This window comes from Sander lucioperca, chromosome 10 (genome assembly GCF_008315115.2).
Source record: "Sander lucioperca isolate FBNREF2018 chromosome 10, SLUC_FBN_1.2, whole genome shotgun sequence".
NCBI classification, from domain to species: domain Eukaryota; kingdom Metazoa; phylum Chordata; class Actinopteri; order Perciformes; family Percidae; genus Sander; species Sander lucioperca.
In genome coordinates, this window is record NC_050182.1 from 14,643,735 (window position 1) to 14,667,973 (window position 24,239).

General features: G+C 40.9%; 1 protein-coding gene across 2 annotated transcripts in view; it reads right to left on the bottom strand.

Annotated features, from left to right (window-relative positions):
• Positions 1-24,239, bottom strand: part of gabbr1a (gamma-aminobutyric acid (GABA) B receptor, 1a) — a 65,250-nt gene that overhangs the window by 14,534 nt on the left and 26,477 nt on the right. For both annotated transcript variants that reach the window (XM_031313297.2, XM_036005860.1), the window contains exons 8-16: positions 20,220-20,354; positions 12,851-13,021; positions 12,042-12,143; positions 11,693-11,758; positions 11,270-11,461; positions 8,258-8,503; positions 7,052-7,115; positions 6,070-6,147; positions 1,054-1,204 (exon numbers count right to left, since the gene is read on the bottom strand). In XM_031313297.2, the coding sequence (XP_031169157.1) occupies positions 1,054-1,204; positions 6,070-6,147; positions 7,052-7,115; positions 8,258-8,503; positions 11,270-11,461; positions 11,693-11,758; positions 12,042-12,143; positions 12,851-13,021; positions 20,220-20,354 (1,205 nt within the window). The remainder of the gene's footprint in view (positions 1-1,053; positions 1,205-6,069; positions 6,148-7,051; positions 7,116-8,257; positions 8,504-11,269; positions 11,462-11,692; positions 11,759-12,041; positions 12,144-12,850; positions 13,022-20,219; positions 20,355-24,239) is intronic.

The following is a 24,239-nucleotide window of genomic DNA, read 5'->3' on the forward strand; positions in this document are numbered from 1 at the left end:
GAAGGCCCAACTGGCACACTGCAGCCAGCCAGAGATCCCCAAAGGAACGAACCTCTCCTTTCTGAAAAACTCCTGATAAGCTCATGGACTTATGGGACTTTAAATCACTTTGACCCGGGTCAAACATAAAAATACTATGTTAAAAAGACATCAGAGATATGCTGCGGAGGGTTCACGGACATGTATTAAGCTTCAAAATCCAAGATCAAAAGGCAGTTTTTAAAGGAAGTCTATTTGCATTTGGTGTAGGGCTATGCTTAAGCTGTGACAATGAAACCAGCTGCTAGATTGAGCAAAGCCACACCCAAATCACTTTGTAGTCCCTAAACTCGAGAGGCAGCGGTGCCATTTAGCAATAACATTAACCTCAACAGAGGGAAGGATCTCTGTTGAACATGTGAATTATTTTTCCTCTGTTTCACATCCTATAAATACTCACATTCACACATGGTATGCAACCACAGTGAATGATCAGCTCTGGTGGAGAAGCAGCTAGGTGTTGTTACAGGATGTAATTTCCATTCACTACTCATCAAACAAGCAACCTTCATGTAACAATAACTGTGTCTTTAACCTATGAGGCCCCATTTAGTGGATCCATCAAGTCTCATTATTTCAGCTTTTAAAAAATAATTTTAATGATGACCTCCTTTGGAGGACAACTTTATTTTCACAATTATCGGAGATACTACTCATCAATAATGCCTCTTGGAAGGACACACATAAAGAGTGGAAAAGCAAAAAACATGACAGCAAAATGTTAGAATATAATAATGAATGCTAGGGCTGCAACTAATGATTTTTCATTTTCAATTCATCTGCCGATTTTTTTTTTTTCAATTATTCTGTTAATTGTCTATATAATACATAAGCCAAAGATATTTAATGTAATATACCCCCACTCACCCACCCACCCACCCACACACACACACACACACACACACACACACACACACACACACACACACACACACACACACACACACACAAATGAAGGGTTAATTAGTGTGGGCCTGGTAATTTAATGATAAGATTCAGTGTTTGTGAACTCACCGGACGTTGCCGTTGTAGATGTTGAAGGTTAGACAGACAATGCCGAACAGGATGCCGAGGCCAGCAAAGACGGACACAGCGGCAAACAGCTTCTGAGACAAGAATCTGTACTCCTCGATCACCACTGTCCGATCAGCCGGAGGTCCAGCACCTTAATGGAAAGGGAAAGAGAAAGAAAAAGAAATGTGAAAAAATAAAATGCTTCTGGTCCCATTGTCTCTCAATTACAGGTAACATTTCACTTTATTAATGGGATAATAACTTTGCTTAGAGCTCCTAAAGACTAGCTAGTCTAATTTAAATGATTAATATGTGAACAGCCAACTCAATTTTTTTTTTGCATCTTCCAATTTTACTCTTCTAAACAAAGGAATTGTGCAGTTTCCAGTAAAACGGGCAATAGAAAATAAAGTACAACCAAATGCAACACTATGAATGTCTTCCAGGAGTGACAATGAAAATGTGTGCGTTATACCTGTATTTGAATGATATAACTTCTTCTTCCAGTGTGGCCGTTCAGAACAGCTATACACACTTTTGATTTCAGACATGGTCGCACAACAAAACACATCTATTGCTGTTCGAGCATGACTGCTGGTGGTGCTTTAACAAAATATCTTCACACTTAGATTTTAGATAAATAATCATCAGTAATGTGAACATAATGTCTAAGTGGGGAAACAGCAAATAATATAACAGCTAGAACAGTCTGTTAAGTTCAGAAAAGTACATCACTTTACTGTAATGCAGCCTTTAAAACCAGTAAAAGACAACACTTATGTCATATCACGATATTACTATATCCTAAATCTGAGACAATATCTAGTCTCATATCACGATATCGATATAAAATCGATATATTTCCCAGCCCTACTTCCACTTCATTACATTTCAGAGAGAAATACTGTACTTTTTCCTTCTCCGCATTTATTTAAGAGCTACAGTATAGTTATGTTACTTTTCAAATTAAGATTTTACATACAACATATATGATCAGTTTATAAAATATGTCACTGAATCAGGGGTTTAGCGCCCCCATGGATGGTTAAGATTGATTTAAAAAATACAAATAAACCAGAGGCTTTTCCTCTTTCCCAGAATAGATAAGCGCTATAGCCGGACCATACTCCAGCGCTGTGGAGATTGTTCTGGCAATGCAAGACTAGTTACATATTAATACATTAATAATAATGAACCAATAGTATAGCACTCTTCATTATGAGTACTTGTTTGGCCTTTATTTTGACAGGACAGCTGAAGACATGAAAGGGGAGAGCGAGAGGGGGAATGACATGCAGCAAAGGGTCGCAGGTCGGAGTCGAACCCAGGCCCACTGCATCGAGGAGTGAACCTCTATATATGGCCGCCCGCTGAGTGTATTGTTACACTGCGGTATGGCTACTTTTCTCAACTTAACAATTTGAATACTTTTCCCACCACAGCATACAGTTCAGTAGTGTACACATGTATACTCCATAAAACATTGATATTGCTGAAGCACAGAGAAGTAAAAAAAATACAACCAACTTCAACTGTGACCAATGATTCATACTTAAATGTCAATTTCATTACTATACTGTAACATAATGTAAGCAAGCAGAAAACTTTGGTGTTACAGTAATAAAGAGTAAAAAAGTGTGTGTTTTTACAAACTACCCAATTATTTATGCTTGTGTAGCTTTAAACCTGAAGAATTCCTCAACGAGGAGGGTTCACAGAGGAGCAGATGGACAGGGAGTCTCGTTTACCCTCAACAGCCTTCGACTATCTGTCTGTCCAATTCTGGGACTGCTTGCAGATTTGTGTGTCCATGTGTGTATATGTGTGCACTCCCAATAATGCCAATAAGGTATATATATACCGTACTGTATGCAGGCTAAGCACCTATACAGCATAAATGCTCAAGGGGGTGCATGTGAGTGCAGGGGAGCATTTATGTGTGCATATAGTGTGCATGTAGTGTGATGTGTGTGTGTGTGTGTGTGTGTGTGTGTGTGAGAGAGAGAGAGAGAGAGAGAGAGAGAGACACAGAGATAGAGAGAGAGTGAGCGTAATAGAGGGTGACAGAGTGTGTGTGCGTGTATGTCAGAGGGGAAGCAGAGCAGGAGTGTCAGCAGCGCGTGAAGCTGATGTGTCAGATGTCACAAGGAAAGTACTCCCTCGAGGGTCGCAGGGTGTCAACACGCCCATGATGCTCTCTGTTTAGATGCTTGTCACTGCCGTCACATAACCGAGGTGCGTCTGGTGTCATCTGACTAAGGAATGACAATATAAGTGGTTTTCTGCAGGGTTCACCGAGTTAAATTGAGGGCTTTTTAATACCACATAAAATACAATTTAATAACAGGTTTCACTATCGCGCTGGCCAAAATAGGAAAGTATGATGGAAAACAAAAATGGAAGGGACAATATGGACAAAAATTATGCATTATATAATTTTTTTCTCTACTTCCCAGCTGTATACAACAATACTTCCTAATGATATAATTAATGAAATGAATGCAACCTGGACCCGCATAAGCAGAAGAAAATTATAAACTGTAAAAATTCTTCCAAATTTTTTACTAAAATCAATATTTGCTTATTATGAAATGATTAGCTTTCTAGCTATTGTAGCTAGTAGTAGGGACAGTGTTTGCTACAGGTTTGATGGTGCTGACTGAAGGAGAAGGTGTGAGAGGAAAACATAAACGCGGCAGATGAGCCAGTAGTTAAGCCATTGTTCTAATTAAATTGCTATATAACGGCATTGGGATGAAATTAATGACTAGTACTTGTACAAGTTACTGTCTGGAGCTGGTGCATATGCCCGTGCCGGTCTGATGAGAGGGGCTGGACAGAGAAGGGAGAGCTGCAGGAGGAGGTCTCACTCCACTTCAAACTCTGGTGTTTTTTTTGCTTCCTGATTACTCCAGCTTTTAAGTCTGTATCATTGCTTTTATTGAATATGACTTAATTTTTTTTTTTTTTTAATATATTTAATCTTATTTTGATTTTTATTCTTTTCATTATATCCTGTTTTATTGTATGTTTTGTTTGCCATCTTTTAATTCATTTGTTGAAATGTTTATTAATTTCTTTTTTTTATGCATAAAAGAGAATACTAAAGACTGTAATGAATGAATGAGTGTACAGCATGTAATAATTAATGCTGTGTGTATGTGTTGGCTGTCCATTCACTCAATGCATTTGCACCATTTAAACCCTCCTCCGTCCTTGATCAAGGAATCAGGACAGGGTGTTGCCATGGAGACCCAGCTCTATAACAGTTGCCACAGCGATTAGAAAAAGAGCTGAGCTGAAGTGGTTGTTAGGGCAACCGTAAAGAGAGTGAGAAAGTGAGGAAGGGAGGTGCCTGGTAAACACACAGGAAAACAAGCGGTGGGGTTAAGTTGAGAACCCCCGTGTGTACTTCACCCTGTCAGCGTGGAGCAAATCAAGCGCCCCCCCCCCGCCTTGTAAAAAAAAAATTCCCCGAAATGATTCAGCTCCAGAGAGCAGGAAATTACTAATTTCCGCTCAACAACTTAATGTCAGATGGATGTGTCTTTATTTGGTAAACAGTAACAAATGAAATGAAGCTCTAATTGAGGAAGCAAGGCAGAAACAAAGTCAACAAACTCACCTCTGACAAGTAGGAGAGCCAGTCAGTTTCAACCCAGCGGGATTTAACTGGGCTAACACCGAGCCAGTCACGTTGCAACAAGCCAAACTAAAGAGCTGGCAGCTGGCCTGTGAAGGACATGTTGCCTACATGCATACAGGTCACCCGTCCCTCGCCACTGATGCTGACCTGGAATCACTAACTCTTCTGGGTTCAGTTAGGCCTTGGCAGCTCATCATTTCCTTAAAAGCCTATAAAAAGGTGGCTCTCTGCAGACCACTGAGGCGTGCAGGATTGATTAGTGGCACACTCTGTCCAGGCACAAGTATGTTACCTCTCCAGGGAGGGACGGGCCAGTAAACAACCACAAAATTGGTCTTGGTGTCTGAGGAAAATCAGCAGTAATAGGTTTTCATAGCAAACTAGAATATGGGTATCAAGAGTTAGAGAGAAGGTTCTGGTTTGTGTGAAGTAAAAACTAATTTGGTTGTGAGGCTTAAGGTGCGGAGGGAGAGACGTGAGGCGGAGGTTAAAAAGAGAAAAAGTGTTCCTAAAACAATAGCCAGTAATTGTTTGTGGCCCGTTGGTTTGTCCCACTTACCAACTCGGTCAGAAGTTGGAGCTGCATCAGTGGCTGTGACACACAGCTCATGGAGGCACTTAAGGTACTTCAAATACTTGGCGCACGATTGCTGCAATTTGCAGCAAAAACTCTTTCTGAGAGTCAAATCTAAACCCACAGACATGATCTGAACATACATATTTTTACATTGAGTGTGACTTGCACTTTCTGATATCATTATCTCCAATGTCCATCACAAATAAACGTCCATAAATCTGCTTTGAAATCAGAAAAAAGGCGCTCCTTATATGTATTACAGACCTTTTTTAAGTGTTCTTAAGTATTAATGTAGTCCAGTGATAGTTGTCTGTACATCCATGGGTACATTGCAAACAGGAACTGTGCTTTTAGCTAATTTGGCACACTTTTTATTGGTGCCAGTTTGCAAAAATGTAAACAAATCTTAAACAAAAAAAAAAAAAAGTTGTAGCCCACAGCTAAGTCACTGGGGGAGGGGAGCAGTGTTGTGGAGGCGCAGTCTTGATTTTGTCTGAGGGTGAACCCACAGTGTTAGACATCGAAAACTCCTGGGTTAGCGAGTTAAACTGCTGCACCAACATTTTAACACAAGCGTCAGCATCCAAATAACTAGCTTCACCCAAACTAGCGGTTACAGAAAATCCAGCATGATTATATGTAATTTACACAGTAAGAAAGTCTAAATTAAGCCACACAGAGGAGATCTAATGTCAAAGCACAGAAATGTGACCCTGTTGACTCACAGCATGACAGACAGGAACAAACACAGACAGGATGTTGGGTGAAGACAGTGTCATGAACTCCATCTTACCTATCCAAACATCATTGCCAAACCAGGAGAGGTTCTTCTGAGAGCTGTCATAGTAACCGATCTTCTTGTAACTGCCTCCTAGATGAATGGGAAAGAAAGAAAGAAACAGCAAAGCACAGAAGCCAGAGAGAATGCTAAAGTTTAATTCATAAAGCTTGTGTAATTCATTTCCTCCCCTGGTGTTTTGTGGGGGATCATGATTCCAACACAACAAAACTGACTAACAGACAGAACTGATTTCTATTCATACAACCACGATTTAGCCATTTTTCTATCATTACTGTGATTTCATATTAATGGCATGCGTGGGTACAGAAAAGACACACAATGAACGGATAAAAGAAATAAGGGATGAAAATGTGCATAAAGAAGAACAAACAAAGAAGTACCAAGGGGAGAAGAAGGAGAAAGGGAAGTGGGGGAAAAAGTAGCTTATGAGGCAGTCTTGACCAGGAATACTGATGAGGTCCCACAGTGATTCAGGGATGCAAGTCAGGTCGTCTCATTGTGGATGTCAAATTACCTCGACAACACAACAGGAAATATGAGACAGAGTGTGAGGGGAAAGGGGGCAGGATTATAAATCCTGATCCTTTAGGACGCCAAAGGGAACAGAGGTAGAAAATAATCCTCAACCTTATCCTGTGCGGGGAAACTCATTAAGTCACTGGTGACAAATGGGATGCCATTTTCAGAAACGGCTTAAACCGAAGACTTGGGCCCAATTAGAGCGAAGCCTTGAGTCAACACATTCCTGCATCAAGACCATTCGCATGTGCAATTATAGGATATTAAGACCAATCGCAGTGGAGCCCGCAACAACAAACAACAACAAATCCCCCACCCCCCCAAAACATTTTTAAATGAGCTGAAAGCAGCAATCCATACATGAGAAATACAGTCACCTGGGATTTTTTTTAATGAGTAAGTGACAATTATTGCAATACAACATCTGTGGGAGGACAGTGTGGGAGTGTTTTACCTTGCAGTTGCTCGATAAGAGTCATTGCCATCCTAGAACCCTGGGCGTCAAACACCACTTGGCCCTGAGACACAGACAAGAGGAAGTGTTTTTAATTTTTTCTTCTTTTCTTTCTTTCGTTCTTTTTTTTTTTTTTTTTTTTTTTTACAGCAAACAATTAATTATTTCCTTGAAGGAATTTGTCAACATTTTGATAAATACACTAAGTTAGAGATACATGAGAAGATTTGTTACCACTCTTATATGTGTATTCTCAATATGAAGTTACAGCCAGCAGCCAGTTAGCTTAGCATCCTGGAAACAGTGGGAAAACAGCTAGCCTGGCTCTGCCAAAGGTATAGGAGGACAATCGTGTTGTACAATGAGGTATTCTTACTGACATTTTGGATGCCCTCACTTTAGGTTTTTATCTCCAAATGACAACGTTTAGATGACCTGGATAAAGTGTTGGCTTGTTTACAACCTGTCTGATCATCTGACCGCTTATCTAGGCCCATCACACTTCACTGCAGCAATGTTGCAGTATTCCCAAATGTTATCATAATTAACAGAAATGAGGGACAAAACTACAAAAAATGGTTGTAATTTGCCTCTATCATGTTGATTTTTTTTCAATTACCACTTCATTAGGTATACCTGTGAAATCTAATGCGACCCAATACAACAGCTCGGCCATAAATTCTACCTCAGAGAGGTGTAAATGTAACTATATGTTTATAATTGAGGTTGTACTGTAGTTTGCAGTGGTGTTGAACTGGATGTAACTGCATGTTATGTTTTGCACATCCCATTCACAAACATGTGGGAGGAAGAATATAAGAAATGCATTTCAATATAACGCAATCCAGTACAACACCACTGCCAATTACAACTTCAGTAATAAACATATAGTCGAATTAACAACTAAGATTTTGACTAAATCTGAGCATTATAAGCTTCATAAAGGTAGATGTCATGGCAGAACTGCTGTTCTGGATTGCAGCAGATTTTACGGGTGTGCCTAACAAGGTGTCCAGGGAGTGTATGTGAACAGTTATTACTGTAGTTACTTTATTACACAAAATTCAATTATTCAGATTTTCCTTCCAGAAATAGTGGACACTCAGGTCCTTATATCTGTCCTATTTCTAACTGCATATTCATACATTATAAATAACAATGGGAGCATAAACAGTTCCTTTTTTCTCATCATTCCTCAGCACTTACCGAAACACCTTCAAAGGAGCTTGTGTTGAGGGCCCTGTAGATCTCGGAGGTGATGTCGTGGTTGTTGTAGTTGAAGTCCTCCAGTCGTCGGCCCTTTGCCTTAAGTGGTGCCACGGTCTTATTGAGAGCAAGGGCCAGAGCCCATACTGCATCGTAGGCAAGAGGGGCCTCCTGAAACCCGCCGGTCTCCTCAGGGTTCTTCCCACCCAGACGAGACATCAAGGCGGCGATAAACTCCTGCGATGTCTGATAGAAACAGGACAGAAAGCATATCAAAGAGGAGTCCTTCTAAAAAAATCATGCCATGCTGCGAACAAGACATTAATATGTAAATGTAAATACTCAATGGCAAAGAGGGGGAGACTGCAAAAGGGAAGCAGTGGTGGATCATCTGGAGGATTTATGTGTTTTTTGTATTAGTCCTACATGGTCCTATATGAAAAAACCCTGCAGTCATAGTGCTAAACTAACTGCTGCAGTGTAACGTTTTTAAAAGAATAGTTTAGAAATCTTGAAAAATACACTTTTTCATTTTCTTGCTGGGGCTGCACAATTAAATAAGACGTCCCATCTTACAAACCATATCCTACAGACAAAAGAAAAAAAATCTTTGTTTTGGTACAGATCCTCACAATAATCACACTATAATCATTTTTTTTTTATGTCAATATTTTTCAATGAGAATAATGATACAAAAATGATCATTCCCTCCAATATTGTGAATCATATTGCATTATCAGTCAAAAATAATCGCAATTAGATATTTGCCTCATATTGTGCAGCCCTATTTCTTACTGAGAGTTAGAGTAGAAGATTGATACCACTCTAACATGAAAGAGTGGTAGTATAATATCAATCTTCTCATCTCAGAGAATAAGCCTCTTTCTCAAAATGTTGAATTATTCCTTTAAATGGGCTGCATTGACTAAAGGAGGGAGCTAAAATATCTGTTTACATGTTTGTTACATACAGAGGCAGTTCTTCTAATATTACAAATGGCCTTTTGCAATTAGCCAAAGTGACAATGACAATTGCCATGACTAGAGTTAATAGCAAGCACAAGTACTATTATATTGGCTCTGATGGACATTATTTTCTTGCTTTTTAAATGACATTTAATTCAAGTAGAGTATAAAACACCCACACACACACACAACACATGTGGGTGCAGCTGGAAATTAAGACATTCAATCATACAAAATGTAGGATTTTGACATGTGGCTCCAGAGCAAATATGACCAACCCTGAAAATCTTAAATGTGATTTTCAACTTTATTCCATCATATTCCTTTTCTCTCACATGTGTACAATTAATCTGTTTTTGTAATTAAAAAAACAGTTCACCAATTAACATTATCTCCCTCTGAAAGCCGCGATACTTGTGTGACGGTAGATTATTGCTACCAATCACCAAGTTGTTGCCGTGGATTCTGTAAGGCCCATTAGGGCCCACACACAACCAATTCAGCTATGTCAAATTCATCTCATTGAAATTCCTTTTTGGCATTTGGCATTTAAATCTGCCACTACCTACTGAAATCTAGCTGACAATGTGCAATTGCAGACCCTGCAGTACTGGTACACCAGTTTCATCTGAATGCACCCTCATCTAGAAGAAATGCCAATTTCAAACTTGGAAATTGAATTTGAATAGATTGACTATGAGCAGGAGTTCAGGCTGTAATTCTTATCACCCGTTGAGTCAACAGCTAAATCAGCAGGTAGCGGCAGGTGCTGTATGAATATAAACAACAGCTGCTGATGAGGTGCGAGAGAGGAAAGGAGGAGTGCGGGGAGATGGGGGAGATGGATGTTGGAAAAGGTGGGGATGAGGAAATGATAAGGAGAATGGAAAGGTGGGTAAACTAGAAGAATGAAAGGATGATCCACCATAGACCAGCAGAGTCGGAGAAGGTCGAACAATGGGAGAGAGGAAGAGACAGTTTAAGAAGATTAGAGAAGGTGAACAGAGGAGAGCGACTGTTACCTGAGAGGCAAAAAGAGGATCGGACAAAATTATAAAGGAAGATGTTAAGAAACAGTATGACTGCATTAAGCATCTATTTCTCTACCATCTATCAGCGGTTTATGGAACATAATATTGATTCAGGTCACACACAGGTCATTGAAGCTATAACATTATTGTTCTAAACACCATTTCCTGGGGGGGGGGGGGTTACATGGTTAGAGTAGGAAGACCTCACAGTGTTTAACTGACTGAAAAGTAATTAAAGGTAAGTGCAGTGCAGGGACATCACAGAAATATCATATGTTACACTATTTTAGAGCTCATTTAATTTTAATTCAGGAAAAACAAGTTTAGGAATTTGTTGGTAGACTAAAAGTCTACAGCCATGTTAGCAGCTCTGTGAGGCTTAACTTTGGCATAGCAGTGCTTTGAGCTTAATGTTAACATGAGCAATCTAACATACTAACAATAACAATACCATGCTAATGTTTCATTGGTTCCGCAGGTATTGCCAAGTAACATTTGCAAACACTCTGTAGTTTGAGACTCTGGTGCATAATCAGCATCACATTTGCTTCATGATGGATTTACAGATATTTGTGCAATGTTGTCTTTGCTTTTTTTAATTATGTTAATTTCCCAATTGCTTTCTGTATTGATTTATCAATATAATCCCCAGTTTCGGTTGTATGTTGTATTTGTGCAGTTTCCCATGTACTTGTACCTTGGGAAATACAATTGGAATGCCATTTCCCATGTGTACTTGTATAACAAAGCACAGGTGTGCTCCATTTGATGTCATTATAAGCTCATTAAACACTTACATTCGATGTAAGTGTCTTAAGAATTTTGCATTGGGATGTGTTCTTCACTCACTTCAATACCACAAATGCAACTTGTGCATGCAACAGGAACACATACATTCTATTAAGCTGTTGATGCTGCAATTTCTTGTCACTAATTAACATCAAAGATGACTTAATATCTCTTTAATATAATTATTACAATAGTGGGAGAGACAATGGTGTTTTGTGTGTTCCCACCATGTTGGAGACGCCGCGGACCGTCTCAGGATTCAGCATGACGATCTCGGTGGTCACATGTCCTTCCACGGCCTCCGTCATGTTCTCCACTGTACAGTTGATAGCTGGGTCTTTGATCTTGAACCAGTTGTCTGCGTACCAGCCTATAAGAAACCACACATACTTCTTCCCATAGAGCTTCTCCTTGAACACCTGCAGCAGGGAGGAAGGGAGGCAGATATGGAGGGTGGATAAAGGGAGGGAGAGAATGATAAATAAGCATGAGGAGAATTATTCCCAGAGATGTGTTGAGCATGTTGTATCACTGCCAAACAAGGAAATTCATTCAGACATTCAAACAGCTCATTACAGAGCTCAATTTCTGCTAATAGCCAGTCAGGTTCAGTCTATTGGGATCAATCGAGCGAAAAAAAATGTACTAACCTCACAAAACACCTTCCTGGCTTCAGTCTCATAAAAGAGCCCCACAATGATCCTTGCATCTTGGCGCTGCGTCAAAACATGAAAACAAAACATTTCTTATTTGCATCAGCAGCAACAATATAGCTTCACTATAGCACAGCTTGATGTGGCAGCGCAGTGTGCCAAAGTTCCTGCTGCTTCGCAGGACGGCACGTACCGCTGTTCAGAGTTGCTAATTAGCATGGCGCATTCACTCTATCAAATCGCCTCTATGCTAATGGTATCGTGTGCAGCTGTGAGCCGGAGGAGGAAGTAGAGGGTGGGGAGGGGGAGACGACCAGCAGCTGAGGTGAATTTTTAATCAAAGCACCTTGAGGTTCTTGACAGCGACAGCCGGGTCGGTGAGGAAACTCTGGCGAACGCTGATCTCAATGCCTGCCTCTTTCGTCCTTTGTTCCAGATCGTCCAGAGTCTGCGAGATGAAAGGGAAGGACAGAGGGAGACAGACAGGCAGAGGAGGGGAGAGAGGGGCAGGTTAAAGATGCAGCTGAACCAAGACAGACAGAGGTGCCCGGTTGAGATTTTAGAGAAAGACAAAAGAAAAACAACCAAGTCCAAAGAGACAGAAAGAAAACAAATAAAAAAAATGTGAAGTGTATATGAGAAATGTCAAGAGAGTGATGGACAGTGTGTGTCTGATAAACAAGAAAGGCAGCATGGGAGAGAATGGATTTTTAGACAAAGAACACAAGTTGAAAGCAGAAAAAAAGAATGTGAGGAGGGAGAGGAAAGAATGTGAGAGCAGGATCATTAACCTCCATTACAGGAACCAACCCAAGTGTCATGGTATCGACCGCCGCGCCCGGGAGAGATGTATTGCTTGATCAATATTTCTCACAACCAATACTCCAACAAATTACTTCAAAAATCCTCAATCAATTGCTTGCAGAGATTGAAGGAATATCACATAGCCTGAGAACACAACAGCTCTCATAAACAAACTTACAGAGGAAGGCAGGCAGGCAATAAGGCAACCCAACACTTTACCAAGAATGATGAAGCCAAAGTAATGACATGAAGACAGTGATTAAAAACAAGTCAAGGACATAAATTAAAGAGTTGGAGATAAAACGAAGGTGTTAAATTGAAGGTGAGATGGAGAAGAGTAAAGGTACTGACTGAGGTGAAGACTTCAGTGGTCTGCTGGATGGTGGCGATGCGGGTCCACTTCCACTTCTGGAAGAGCTGCACCCTGGTGGGGTTGTGAAGGGTGGCCGACGGGTGCGTGCGGAAGAAGGTGGGGAAGCGCTGGCGGTTGGACAGGGCCGGCGAGCTGGAGCCATAGGACAGCTGGGTAACATGAGAGAGAAATAAAAGAAGAGGAAAACAGTTACTAAGGCAAAACAAAGTGAAGGATATAGAAGTTTAGGGGGGTAGAGACTTCACTCAAAATGTATTCCAATCTGGACTCTCTTGTTCCTCCCCTGTACACAGTGTTCTTTGATGGCAACTGGTTCAAACAGAAAACAACAGAGAGGAAAGCCAGCAAAAAGACAGAGAACGAGAGAGACAATCCCCTCTCCCATTTTCTCATTTTCATCCAAACCCGCTCCCTCCTTTTTAGCTTCCCTCCGGCTTATCAGGTATGCCGATAAACACTGTAATTTTAATAAAAGAATAAAACACTGCATGCAGTATTTTCCATGCATACTACATTGCCATGAACTTGTGATTACACATTCTGCTATTGCAAACAGAACAAATTAAAAAGGATCTAATTATTGTTGTTGCAAACAGAAGCATAAGTGATCATCTGTTTGTTTGTTTTCATTTGGACCCATGTCATTTGAATTCTTAGGCACAATTCCCACAAGATGCAGACTGCTAAGATGTGTGTCCAAAACAGCAGGGGAAAGGGATGGTGGGAAATGCAGACAGAAACAGAGAGAAGACTGTCCTTTAACAGTTAGTTTCATAGTGACAACTGATAAAATCCTTGACAGGTCACCTTTAAAACGAGGAACCTGGAGCTTAGGGAACCATTACGGCTACAGACAGCGTAGCCTCTTCCCCAGCTCTCATCTCAGCCCCATTACCTACACAACCCTGGGATGTTCACCAATGGGAGAGAGAGGGGTGTTGACGTTGGATGACAAATGTCATGCACAATGTGGACCCACAATAACAAATCCCTGTGGGCACAGGCAGGTAGACAGAGGCATCAATATGAAGGAAGGGAAACTATACAGGAAGCGACAGCTGATCTTGGCGCTGCATTGAAAGATCTGGAGAAATCAGCAGCAGCTTCGGCGGGTGAGACATGCTCAGTAATAAACGTGATAGGGGTTCATAACATACATGAGAACATGCAGACAGTGTGAGTTATATGACAGAAAAACTGATTTTCTTTAAGGATAAGGCTAACTGGGAGCACTGTGAGGGTCATGTTTTTTGATTTCTCCAGTGCTTTCAATACAATCCAACCATCACTGCTCTGGGGGAAGCTATTGGGAGCTGGAGTTGACCCCTACCTGTCTGCATGGACCATCAGTTACCTCACTGACAGACCACAGTATGTGAGGCTTCAGGACTGTGTGTCTGATGTGGTGATGAGCAGCACAGGAGCACCACAGGGTACTGTGCTTGCCCCGTTTCTCTTCACCGTGTATACAGTGGACTTCAGGCACAACACAAGCAGCTGTCACATGCAGAAGTTCTCTGATGATACTGCCATTGTTGGGAGGGTATCAGAGGAGAATGATCAGGAATACCGGGAGGTCATCGGGGACTTTGTCAACTGGTGTGAGTCAAACCACCTTCACATCAACGGCAGCAAGACAAAGGATATGGTGGTTGACTTTTGCCGGAGGCTGCCTGGTATTACACCGGTGAACATCCAGGGTGTCGACATCGAGATGGTGGAGACATACAAATATCTGGGTGTTCACCTCAACAATAAACTGGACTGGTCCAAAAATACAGACGTCCTGTACAAAAAGGGCCAAAGCTGTCTCCACCTGCTGAGGAGGCTGAGGTCCTTTGGTGTGTGCAGGACTCTGTTAAAAACATTATATGACTCTGTGGTTGTGTCTGCAATCTTTTATGCAGTAGCCTGCTGGGGAGCTTGGAGCACAGAGAGGGACAGGAAAAGACTCAACAAACTGGTGAAGAGGGCTAGCTCTGTTCTGGTCTGCCCTCTGGACACCATAGAGGAGGTGGGGGAGAGGAGGATGTTAGCCAGGCTGGCATCAATCATGAGCAACACCTGTCACCCCCTACATGAGACTGTGAGTTCCCTGAGCAGCTCCTTCAGCTGCAGACTGCTGCACCCTCAGTGCAAGAAGGAGCGCTGCCGCAGGTCCTTCATTCCAGCAGCAGTCAGACTCTTTAATGCAACATCATAATGTAGCACTGCTAGCTGTTTCTGCAATATGATCAATCACTGGACAATATTTTGCATATGCACATTTATCTATTTATTACTCTGTGTCACCTCCAACTGTGCAATATGTCATATCTATTCATTCGCACCTTACTCATCTGTATATCTGTGTTTATATACTGTTTATATAAGATTGTTTATTGTGTAAATATGGTTGTTTTATTACTATTATTATTATTATAACTAATTATATTCTATTTTCCATTTCCTATAGTTTATGTATATTTTTTATCCTATGTCTAATTAATGTGTATTTGTGTTATTCTGATTTTTTTCTTTTGAGCTGCTGTAGCACAGGAATTTCCCCAGTGTGGGATTAATAAAGTCTATCTTATGTTATCTTAACTAGATTATTATATTTGTATAACATATATAACTGTCAACAAATAACAGGAAAAAAAACAAAACTAGCAGTGAATTGATCCTATTAACAAGTAATGCCTGTGTGGGCAAAGCTTCATATAGCTTATTCCTCCGTGCCATAGTTTGGCAACATGTAATAAGTCAGCGAGCAAACTAAGAAGGCATGGGTCAGGCAGGTGCAACCAGGAACAGGCAGGCAAGAAACAGGAACGAACAAAGGCTGAAACGCTAAGACTGGGAAGTACATGTGCAATTGACTGGGGAGAAAGAGTCTGGTATATACAGTATATACAGGGAAGATAATGAGGTAATGTGGAACAGGGACTGGGATTGGCAGGATCACACTTAGGGCCAATACAGGGCAGGTGGGGAACGGCAGGAATCTGAAGTGACAGGAGATGGTCATGACTCAAAAAAAGAGCATAACTGTGCAAAAACAAAATTGTGAAGCTCCACTGTTGTCTAAAAACACATCAATGAGACAAACCATTGCACTGGGTGATGCGTTTCTTTATTACCATGAACACGGTCATTGTACTTTAATTTGAGTCAATGCCACACACACCATACTTCTGCCGTAAATGCTTACTCGAGCACCAAAGTTGTATTAATTCAACGCCTGTATGTTTATTTGTGAGAGTCTACAGCCATGCTAGCAGCTCTGAGAGGCTACATGTAGGCACAGCAGTGTTTTAAGCTAAATGCTAATGTCAGCATGCTAACATGCTCAGAATGACAATGCTGGTATTTAGCAGGTTATATTTACCATGTTTGCCATCTTGGTTTAGCATGCTATCCTGCTAGCATTTGCTAATTAGCATTAAACAAAAGTACAGCTGAGGCTAATGGGAATGTCATTAGTTTCGCAGGTATTTAGTCATAAACTAAAGTATTGGACAAATTTAAACTTTGACCTGATGATGGCGCTTGATGAAAAGTCAGGGGCTCACCATAGTAATTAGGATACATCTGGGTACCATGAATGTCTGTACTTGATTTTGAGCCAATTCTTTCATTAGATGTCAAGCAATTAAACTAAATGAGTAATCTTTCTAAACAGATATCTGCATATGAATGCAGAATCTGTTGACAACATGACCGGATTTTGTATCGGGAGCCATCTGTTTACCGTTTGTAGTCCGAGTAGTGTTCACCAATCACGTTTGATCGGGCTTTGGTTGCATGCAGGTTAACAGTCTGTGTGAAAAGCAAAAGAGGCGGAATGTTTCCAGAAAGTGTTTGTTACTACTTTGAGTGTCTGAATATTCTAATGGAGCGATGTATGCTCTATACTCTACTTTAGCAGTACCCTCAATACCCTCAAAATTCACACGATGAAGTGATAAAGGCAGTGTCCATGACATTATGAGGATGAGTGCCACAGACATTGTTAATCCTACAAAGCAATGTGTTGCATTCTTTAAAAGTGAAAATTACGGGCGCCTGGTTAGCTCACCTGGTAGAGCGGGCGCCCATATATAGAGGATTACTCCTCAACGCAGCGGCCGCGGGTTCGACTCCGACATTCGGCCCTTTGCTGCATGTCATTCCCCTTCTCTCTCCCCTTTCAAGTCTGTCTAAGGCCCAAAATGCCCAAAAGATAATGAAGTATCTATCTAATAATAAAAAAGTGAAAATTACAATCATGTGACATCACACCTCATTCATGATAACGCAAAATATTGATAATCCTTAAGTGTCCAAAATATCATTTCCTCACTATGGAGTAAATAACTGAATGTCTATTTAAAATGAGTAGTGAAGGAGTGAACGAGGGAAATTGGGAATTGGGAAATTCCAGTCAACTCACTTGTAAGCAGAGGCAGAAATGTCACAGGCCAAAATCTCAAACCAAATAAAACAGATAAAAACTAACATGGCTATATGAATTTTCTGTAATTTGGGTCACAGACTCCAACAGACCATTTAAAGTCAACCACTCAACAACTAAAAAAATCTGAGGTGCTTTCAGCTCGGCCTCGACGCATTTCATAGTTTGTCCAATCTGGTGTTTGCAAGGGGTTCATTAGCACCATTGTCAGAACTTAGAAATCAACAAACAAGTAACTGCAAGCTTTTCCCTGTGTTAACACTCAAACAAACCTTCACCAGACACAAAAACAGTGACAAAACTAAAATGGAGCAAAAAGCTTCTGTTGCAGAAATAGACCGATGTCAGATAAAGTTCCACATTGAAGCATCCCAAAAACCACAAACAATATCTCTTGATTCTCAGTTCGTCAGTTCTCCCATAGCCTCATAGTAGTAGATCAGTGCCCGTCTATGGATTACAGTGCTTTTAGAAAGGGAGATGGGGGATCAAATTAACACTGTGCTAAGAGGAGCCGACCGAGAGCCCCTTCTTGATCAGTGTCCAGAAATGGAGATTGCTTTGCCTCCCTGGCGCTCTGATGAGGCTGTTTGACATGCGAGGAGGCTTCTGCAGGCAGGCGGCATAGAGAAATAATTGAGTGTGGTGGTTAGGAGGTTGTGCCAGTGGTGGCGTGTAGTAAAGAGAGACAGATCCCTTTGTGTGGGGAGAATCGACTGCTCGAGTTGAGGGTGCGAGGCGGACATAAAGAGTGGGAGAGAAAGATGGTATAGATGGAAAGGAGGAAGGAAGGAAGGAAATAAGGAAAAGGGGGCTGAAATAGCAGCAGGCCAGCTCCAGGCAGCGAATACAGACACAGAAAAGAGGAAGGCAAAGAGTCAAAATGTGGAAAATACATTTTAACGATGAGGAAAGAAAGGGTGACAAAGAGAGAATAGAAACGAGAAAGAGGGGCAGATGCCAACCACTAGAACTGATTGCTCTTGATGACTAATCTCTGGATGAAACTTCAATTACAGGACAAAGCTAATAAGCAGAGCACTGTGAGTGACAGAGAGGCAGATCAAGAGAAGACAGAGAATGAGATAAACAAAAGAAACTGACTGATGAAGACATGAAAAGCAGAAGTGTTTTCGAAAAATAACAGTAACAGGAGACACCAGATGTCTGTGAGTACTCAATTTTAAATGTATTATGATGCAGTATGTGAGTTTGAACAATATGTTTTGTCCTGCACGTAGTGTCGCTGTCAATGCAGTTTTGTTAAACTGCCGTGTGAAGTGTCACTGCTAATTAAAAGTGCTGTATTAAGTCTTTTAAATCAGTAAACAACTATATAATTGATTTGGGGATACAAGAGTACAATAGCTCATCATTTAGAGCAATGCCAGCTTCTACAGTACATTAAACAAGGTGCTGGTCTGGCCATGCAAGATAGTTTCGGTTTTATGTGTTCAAGGTTTTAAGATCTTTCTCTAAGATTTCAGCCTCTAAATGAAGCTAGCGTAAGTTCAGACAGGAAGACTATCATGTACTCACTCACTCCCTCTCATTCACCTCACTCTCCCTCTCCTCCTGCTCCACATTACCAGCTGATTAGGGAGCGTTTGCGCTTAGTTAAACCAACCAGGTTTAGCCACAATCTCAATCAGCCAATCGCATTCTTGCTGTCAATATTTAAATGTTGTCCTCTGTGTTGCTGTCAGCTCTCATTTCAGCGTGAATCGTCCCGACCCTCCTCCACCCCGTTCGCCTCCAGTTCATCAATTCCGGCTCCCAGGTCTGAGCTCACCAGACCTCACTCCTCTTCTCATTCATCCAGATCTCAGCATCCTCTTCATTCATCACCATCACCATCACCACCAGTGTCTAGACTCCATCGTGGGGGTATCCTACATACTCACGGCTTCTCGGCCCCCTGGAAATATGATGATGTCAAGATGGGAATTCGATGATATCACGATGGGGTCTAACCGCCATCATTTCTCATTATCATGCACATGTCAGTAAATAATTGTTCACTCAAAATGAGGTCTCTCCTGATTGAACTAAATTCAGTGGAGGTGAAACCATAGACCTTGCTGTGAAACACTGTCATTGTCAATTTTCTACAGAAGAAAACTGTTGTCAATGTGCTCTGTTGACTTTCCACAGGAACAGTGAAACTGGAAAGATATGTTGCTGCCGAATTTTTTTAATTTCATTTCTCAATGCAGTAAACCCCCTTTAACAAAATTCCATTTACCTCCATTGTTTTGGGTGCAGCGGTTGAAAACTCAAAGACAGATATCTCAGAACCTGAACCCACTAAACCAACATTATCTGCATAATTGGATACTGCCAGAGTTCAGTGGGAAAATACGTTTTTTCTTTTTCAATCACAGTGAACTGACCCTTCAATCTGATGCATTATTTGGCAATGGGTTTGAAGCAGTGCAGTTGGGTTAAAAAAGGTTTTTAATGTCTGACACCTAAGGCCTATATTTGGGTTTTGCCAAATTGGCACCATTAAAATGTATGCTGAATTAGCTATTAGGAGTTCCTGTTTGCAAAGTTCCCTTGCAGTTACAGACAACTATCACTGGATGACTTTGATAGTAAAGAAAACTTAAAAATGTGATGAAGTTATAAGGAGCACCATTTTCTATGATCTCTAAGCAGATTTATGGATGTTTATTTGTTTATTTTATTTTTTATCGTAAATGGTATGCGCTGAATCTAAAAATGTGTATCATGTCAGTGTGTTCAGATTTGACTGAGAAGGAGTACAAATTTTGACACAAACCACAGCTCACATCTCTCCCTGCGTGCCCCAACTTCAACAATTTTAACACCTCTGAAATTAAATGACTGGGGATTGTAAAAATGTCCTGAAAGTGTGCACTTCATTACAAACAGTAAAAGACACCCACCACTATGAGGTTCCACATGCGAGCAGCTTCGGCCACCAACGTGGAAACGCCGCTGCAGCCGGGCATCAGGACGATCTTGATGGGCTCGGTGTAAAGAAGGTCATACAGCAACTTGGTGGCTTCTCCTGGGTCACACTGGAAGGACAAAATGACAGAGTGTTTAACGGATGGACGGAAGAACAGATGGGATGGGCGGATCAATAATAAGGAAGAGAAATTACTTGAGGTGATCGAAAGAGATGGAGAGAGAAAAGGGGGAGGAATCAGAGCGAGGGAAATGGGACAGATAAGGGTGAGGGAGACAGATGGAATGAGAGCAGACAAATGGAGTGTGGGGGATGGAGGCGACTATAAACAAAACACAAAGAAGAAAACCAAAGAGAGTAGATAAAGTAAAGGGAAATGACAGAAGTAGCATGGAGCGACTAAAGGCCAATGCAAATGTGAAGAGAAAAGAGAAGTAGGACGAAGAAAAGGCAGAGTAAGGGAAATGGAAAGAACAAAACAGACGAGGTCAAGAGGAAAATGGCACAAAAGTAGCAAGGAGCAGCAAACAAGCACATGCAAACGTGAGGGGAAAAGACAAGCTGGAGGAAGGAAATAAAAAATGCCTGCACAGAGTTCACGTCCACACAGCCAGTACGTATCATCAAAACACAACACATGCCCACAAATCCAGACATAAAAACAGGAAGACAGGCTGAAACCAGACAAAAGTGAGCCCGACGACCACAGTAGCAGCCATCGCAAGTCATTACAACCCTCCAATAAAGTCATTTACAGCATGTCGAGGTGGCGAGTGTGTGGCTGGAATGATCCATCACTGCTCTGTCAGCCAGATTACCGACAGGCCGTCACCGTCACACTGCTCATCAGAGTCACTGATAAACTGGCCTGACACATCTAATGATTCACCATAGAAGAGAAGATGTGGCTCGCAAACACGAAGACACACATGCACATTTTAAAAATGTCACAAACAATCGGACCGCGGCCAATGATAGCGGCTCCTAATTGGGGTGTTTGTCTCAGCAGCTGAATTGTCTCTTTGAGGCAGCCCTCTGCTCTTTCTGAAGAGGTAATCACCACTCAAGAACCAGGGCATATGTGGAATAGCTGGGCTTCTTATTGATTGATGTGTTTTCCATTCACTCTAGTTTGGGTGGAATGATTGTGGTGTCATGTCATTGCAGAGAAAGTCAGGATGTTGTCATGCACTTAGATAATTCAATCTGAACCCAATTAAAGTCGAGCTCTGACTGCTGACTTTCTCACATTGAAGTGTTCTTTACATGTCCTAATCATCCCAGTAGAAAATTCTGCTTAAAACTCTTTATGTATTCGACCACATAAAGCCCTTTAGGACATGCTTGTTTAAACTGTGCATGTCATCAAGGTGATCACAGAGATGCTGTGACCTTTGCTACAAACGTCTCCCGCATAAGTTAAGATTCAGCGGGTGCTTAGGAGCTTAGGCACCCACAGTGATATAATACTGTGAGATAATAGCAGAGTTTTAACTGTTCGTGATATTCCACTTTAGGTTTGGTGATTTCTTACAGTACAGTGGTATAAAAGTGTGTCATTTTGCATCAACTTCTGAACCTGCCGTCTCTAGCAAACATACAATAACTTTCAAAACAACGGCGTTCGGCAGCCATTAACACCTACACCTTTCAGCTATGTTGCGCAACCCCCCGGAAAAAATAAATCCGCCACCTATTGTCTCCTGCACATTTTCTGAAAGGATGTTTTGAAGTTTGGAGTTATTTGTGGCTATGTGACTCTACTCCTGATAGTCTTAAAGGTGACCGTTAAAAGAGTATGAATTCATGTAGGTAATTGGTAAGCTGTTCACAAAAAACATTTGATTAAATGTGTTCCATTCACATGATGTACAGTTAAGAACAGACCAAATTGAAGCAGCAGAACCAGAGATATCATCTTTTTGATTCCATGGATTCTTCGTCCTTGTCAAAACCTGGTGCCTGCATTACCCACAATTCAACTTGACTGCCGACAGATCAGTCTGAGATTCAGGTGTGTTATGCTAGGTAGCGACTGAAGTAGCCTCGAGCCGCTAGCTTCAAGCAGCAATGAGGAGCATGCCACAGAGGTCTGGTGAGCTCACTTCTTTCTAACTGTGTAGAATCGGTGGAGTTACCTTTTGAGAAGGCCATGAGATAGTCGAAAGCTTTGGAAACAGCTTGTAAGGATACCTTGAGTTAATAATATTTTGTCACAGTAATGTACAACATTTTTTGTATTTCCAAGGTGAAGAATTAATCGTTGCTCCACGTTTGCTTACATTGGTCGCTAGCACTGCAAAATGTTTTGGCAAACATTCAATTTGGTCAGCTGGACAGAAAATTGTAAAAATTAGATGATGCTGCAGAAGAAGGTTGAAAGGTTTATCTGACTGTTTTGATACTTATTTCAAGTTGTTATCACTGTAATGACAAAATTACCAACTTTTATAATTTTACTACCCACCCATGTGGGTTTGGGTCTTATTGCAACAATTTTAGTATGTGATGGTACACTAGCCCTATGAAAAACTTTCATGGAGTACTATTGATAGATTAAAGCCTTGTCTTTTTGGTCACTGTGGTCCTTTTCAAAAAGGATGTCACCATGAAAATACTCCAGTGCTGTCTGGCATTCAAACAATGTACTAAATCCTTTAAAACCTGATGCCCAAATACATCCCAAGGGTCCAAAGGTCAAAGCTAGATAATCTGTTTTAATATAACACTCCACAACAAAGGTTAGAGTGGCTTGATCCCAAATGTCTTTGGACTCACGGACCAACTGCAATACAAATCTGTACAGGAATCCCGTTGACATCAAAATATTACAATATTGTCTTGAGAGTTTTGGAGTGCATGCCTGCAAAATGACTTATCTCCATGCACTGCTGACAATCTACAATTCACTGGGTTAATTGCATTAATATTGACTGGCAAAGCAGCTTCGCGATATTGATGTCATGTAGGAACAGGCAACCTTATGCAATGTGGGGCAAAGAGGCTGCAGCTTTTCCCTCCGATCAATCGCTACACCAGTTTTTCACAGATCACTTCCTCCTTTCTGTTAAAATCAGCTCTTGGTTGCCTCTTCCTCATAAAACGAATTTCTGTGTTATCTTATCATGCGAGGGAGACGCAGATTGACCTCTTTAAAATAGGCTACTGTCTTTCCCGAAGGTTGTTTGTGTTCTCTGTCACTATGGCTGTGGACTGGCTGCATGCTGAGAAGAAGCTGGTTAGCTTTCTGGTGTTACAGCGTTTTAACTCTACTCTGATGAGCAATCATCGCCTACGCTGATTATCTTGGAATAATTTAATCAATCTGTCATTACAATCCAACCTCACAGCCTTTAATAACAGCTTGTTTTCATGAATTTTTCAAATTACTCACTTTCTATAACGTGTAGAAATTAGAATAAAATAAAAATAAAGACGTGCAGATTATAATTTTGTAGAGGTTAGTTAAGTATTTTCACCAAGACAGAGAGCTATTATCCCTTGATATGATTAGTCAATTGTTTGTAAATTATTGCCAAACAGAATCACTAGTGGACGGACACCCTTAAAAAGCTTTAAAATCCCTCAATCATCAAATATGAAATAAGTCTCCCTTAGTTCTTTGAACCTAAAGGGTCAAATTTCCCTCAATTTGTAAGATTGTGGAAGCGGACGCTTGAATAAAGACCTACATTTTGCTATTAAAATGAATGTAATTATTAATGTGAAATCAAACAGAGGAGCAAAATCAACAGCTTGCACTTACATTACATTTATTCAGTTCCACCCCTTACAGTTACTTACAGGCTGTTCAGGAGTATAATGAAGGTCTATTCTTGAACACAACAGCATCAGTCTCCATACCTGAACGTTGTGTTTCTATGAGTGTAGGAAATTAAACCTTTTGGTAACCAAAAGGGAACACGATGCAGGAAAAGATGAAAAAGCACCTATTCTCCCTTATTAAAAAAATAAAATAAAAAATAGAGAAAGA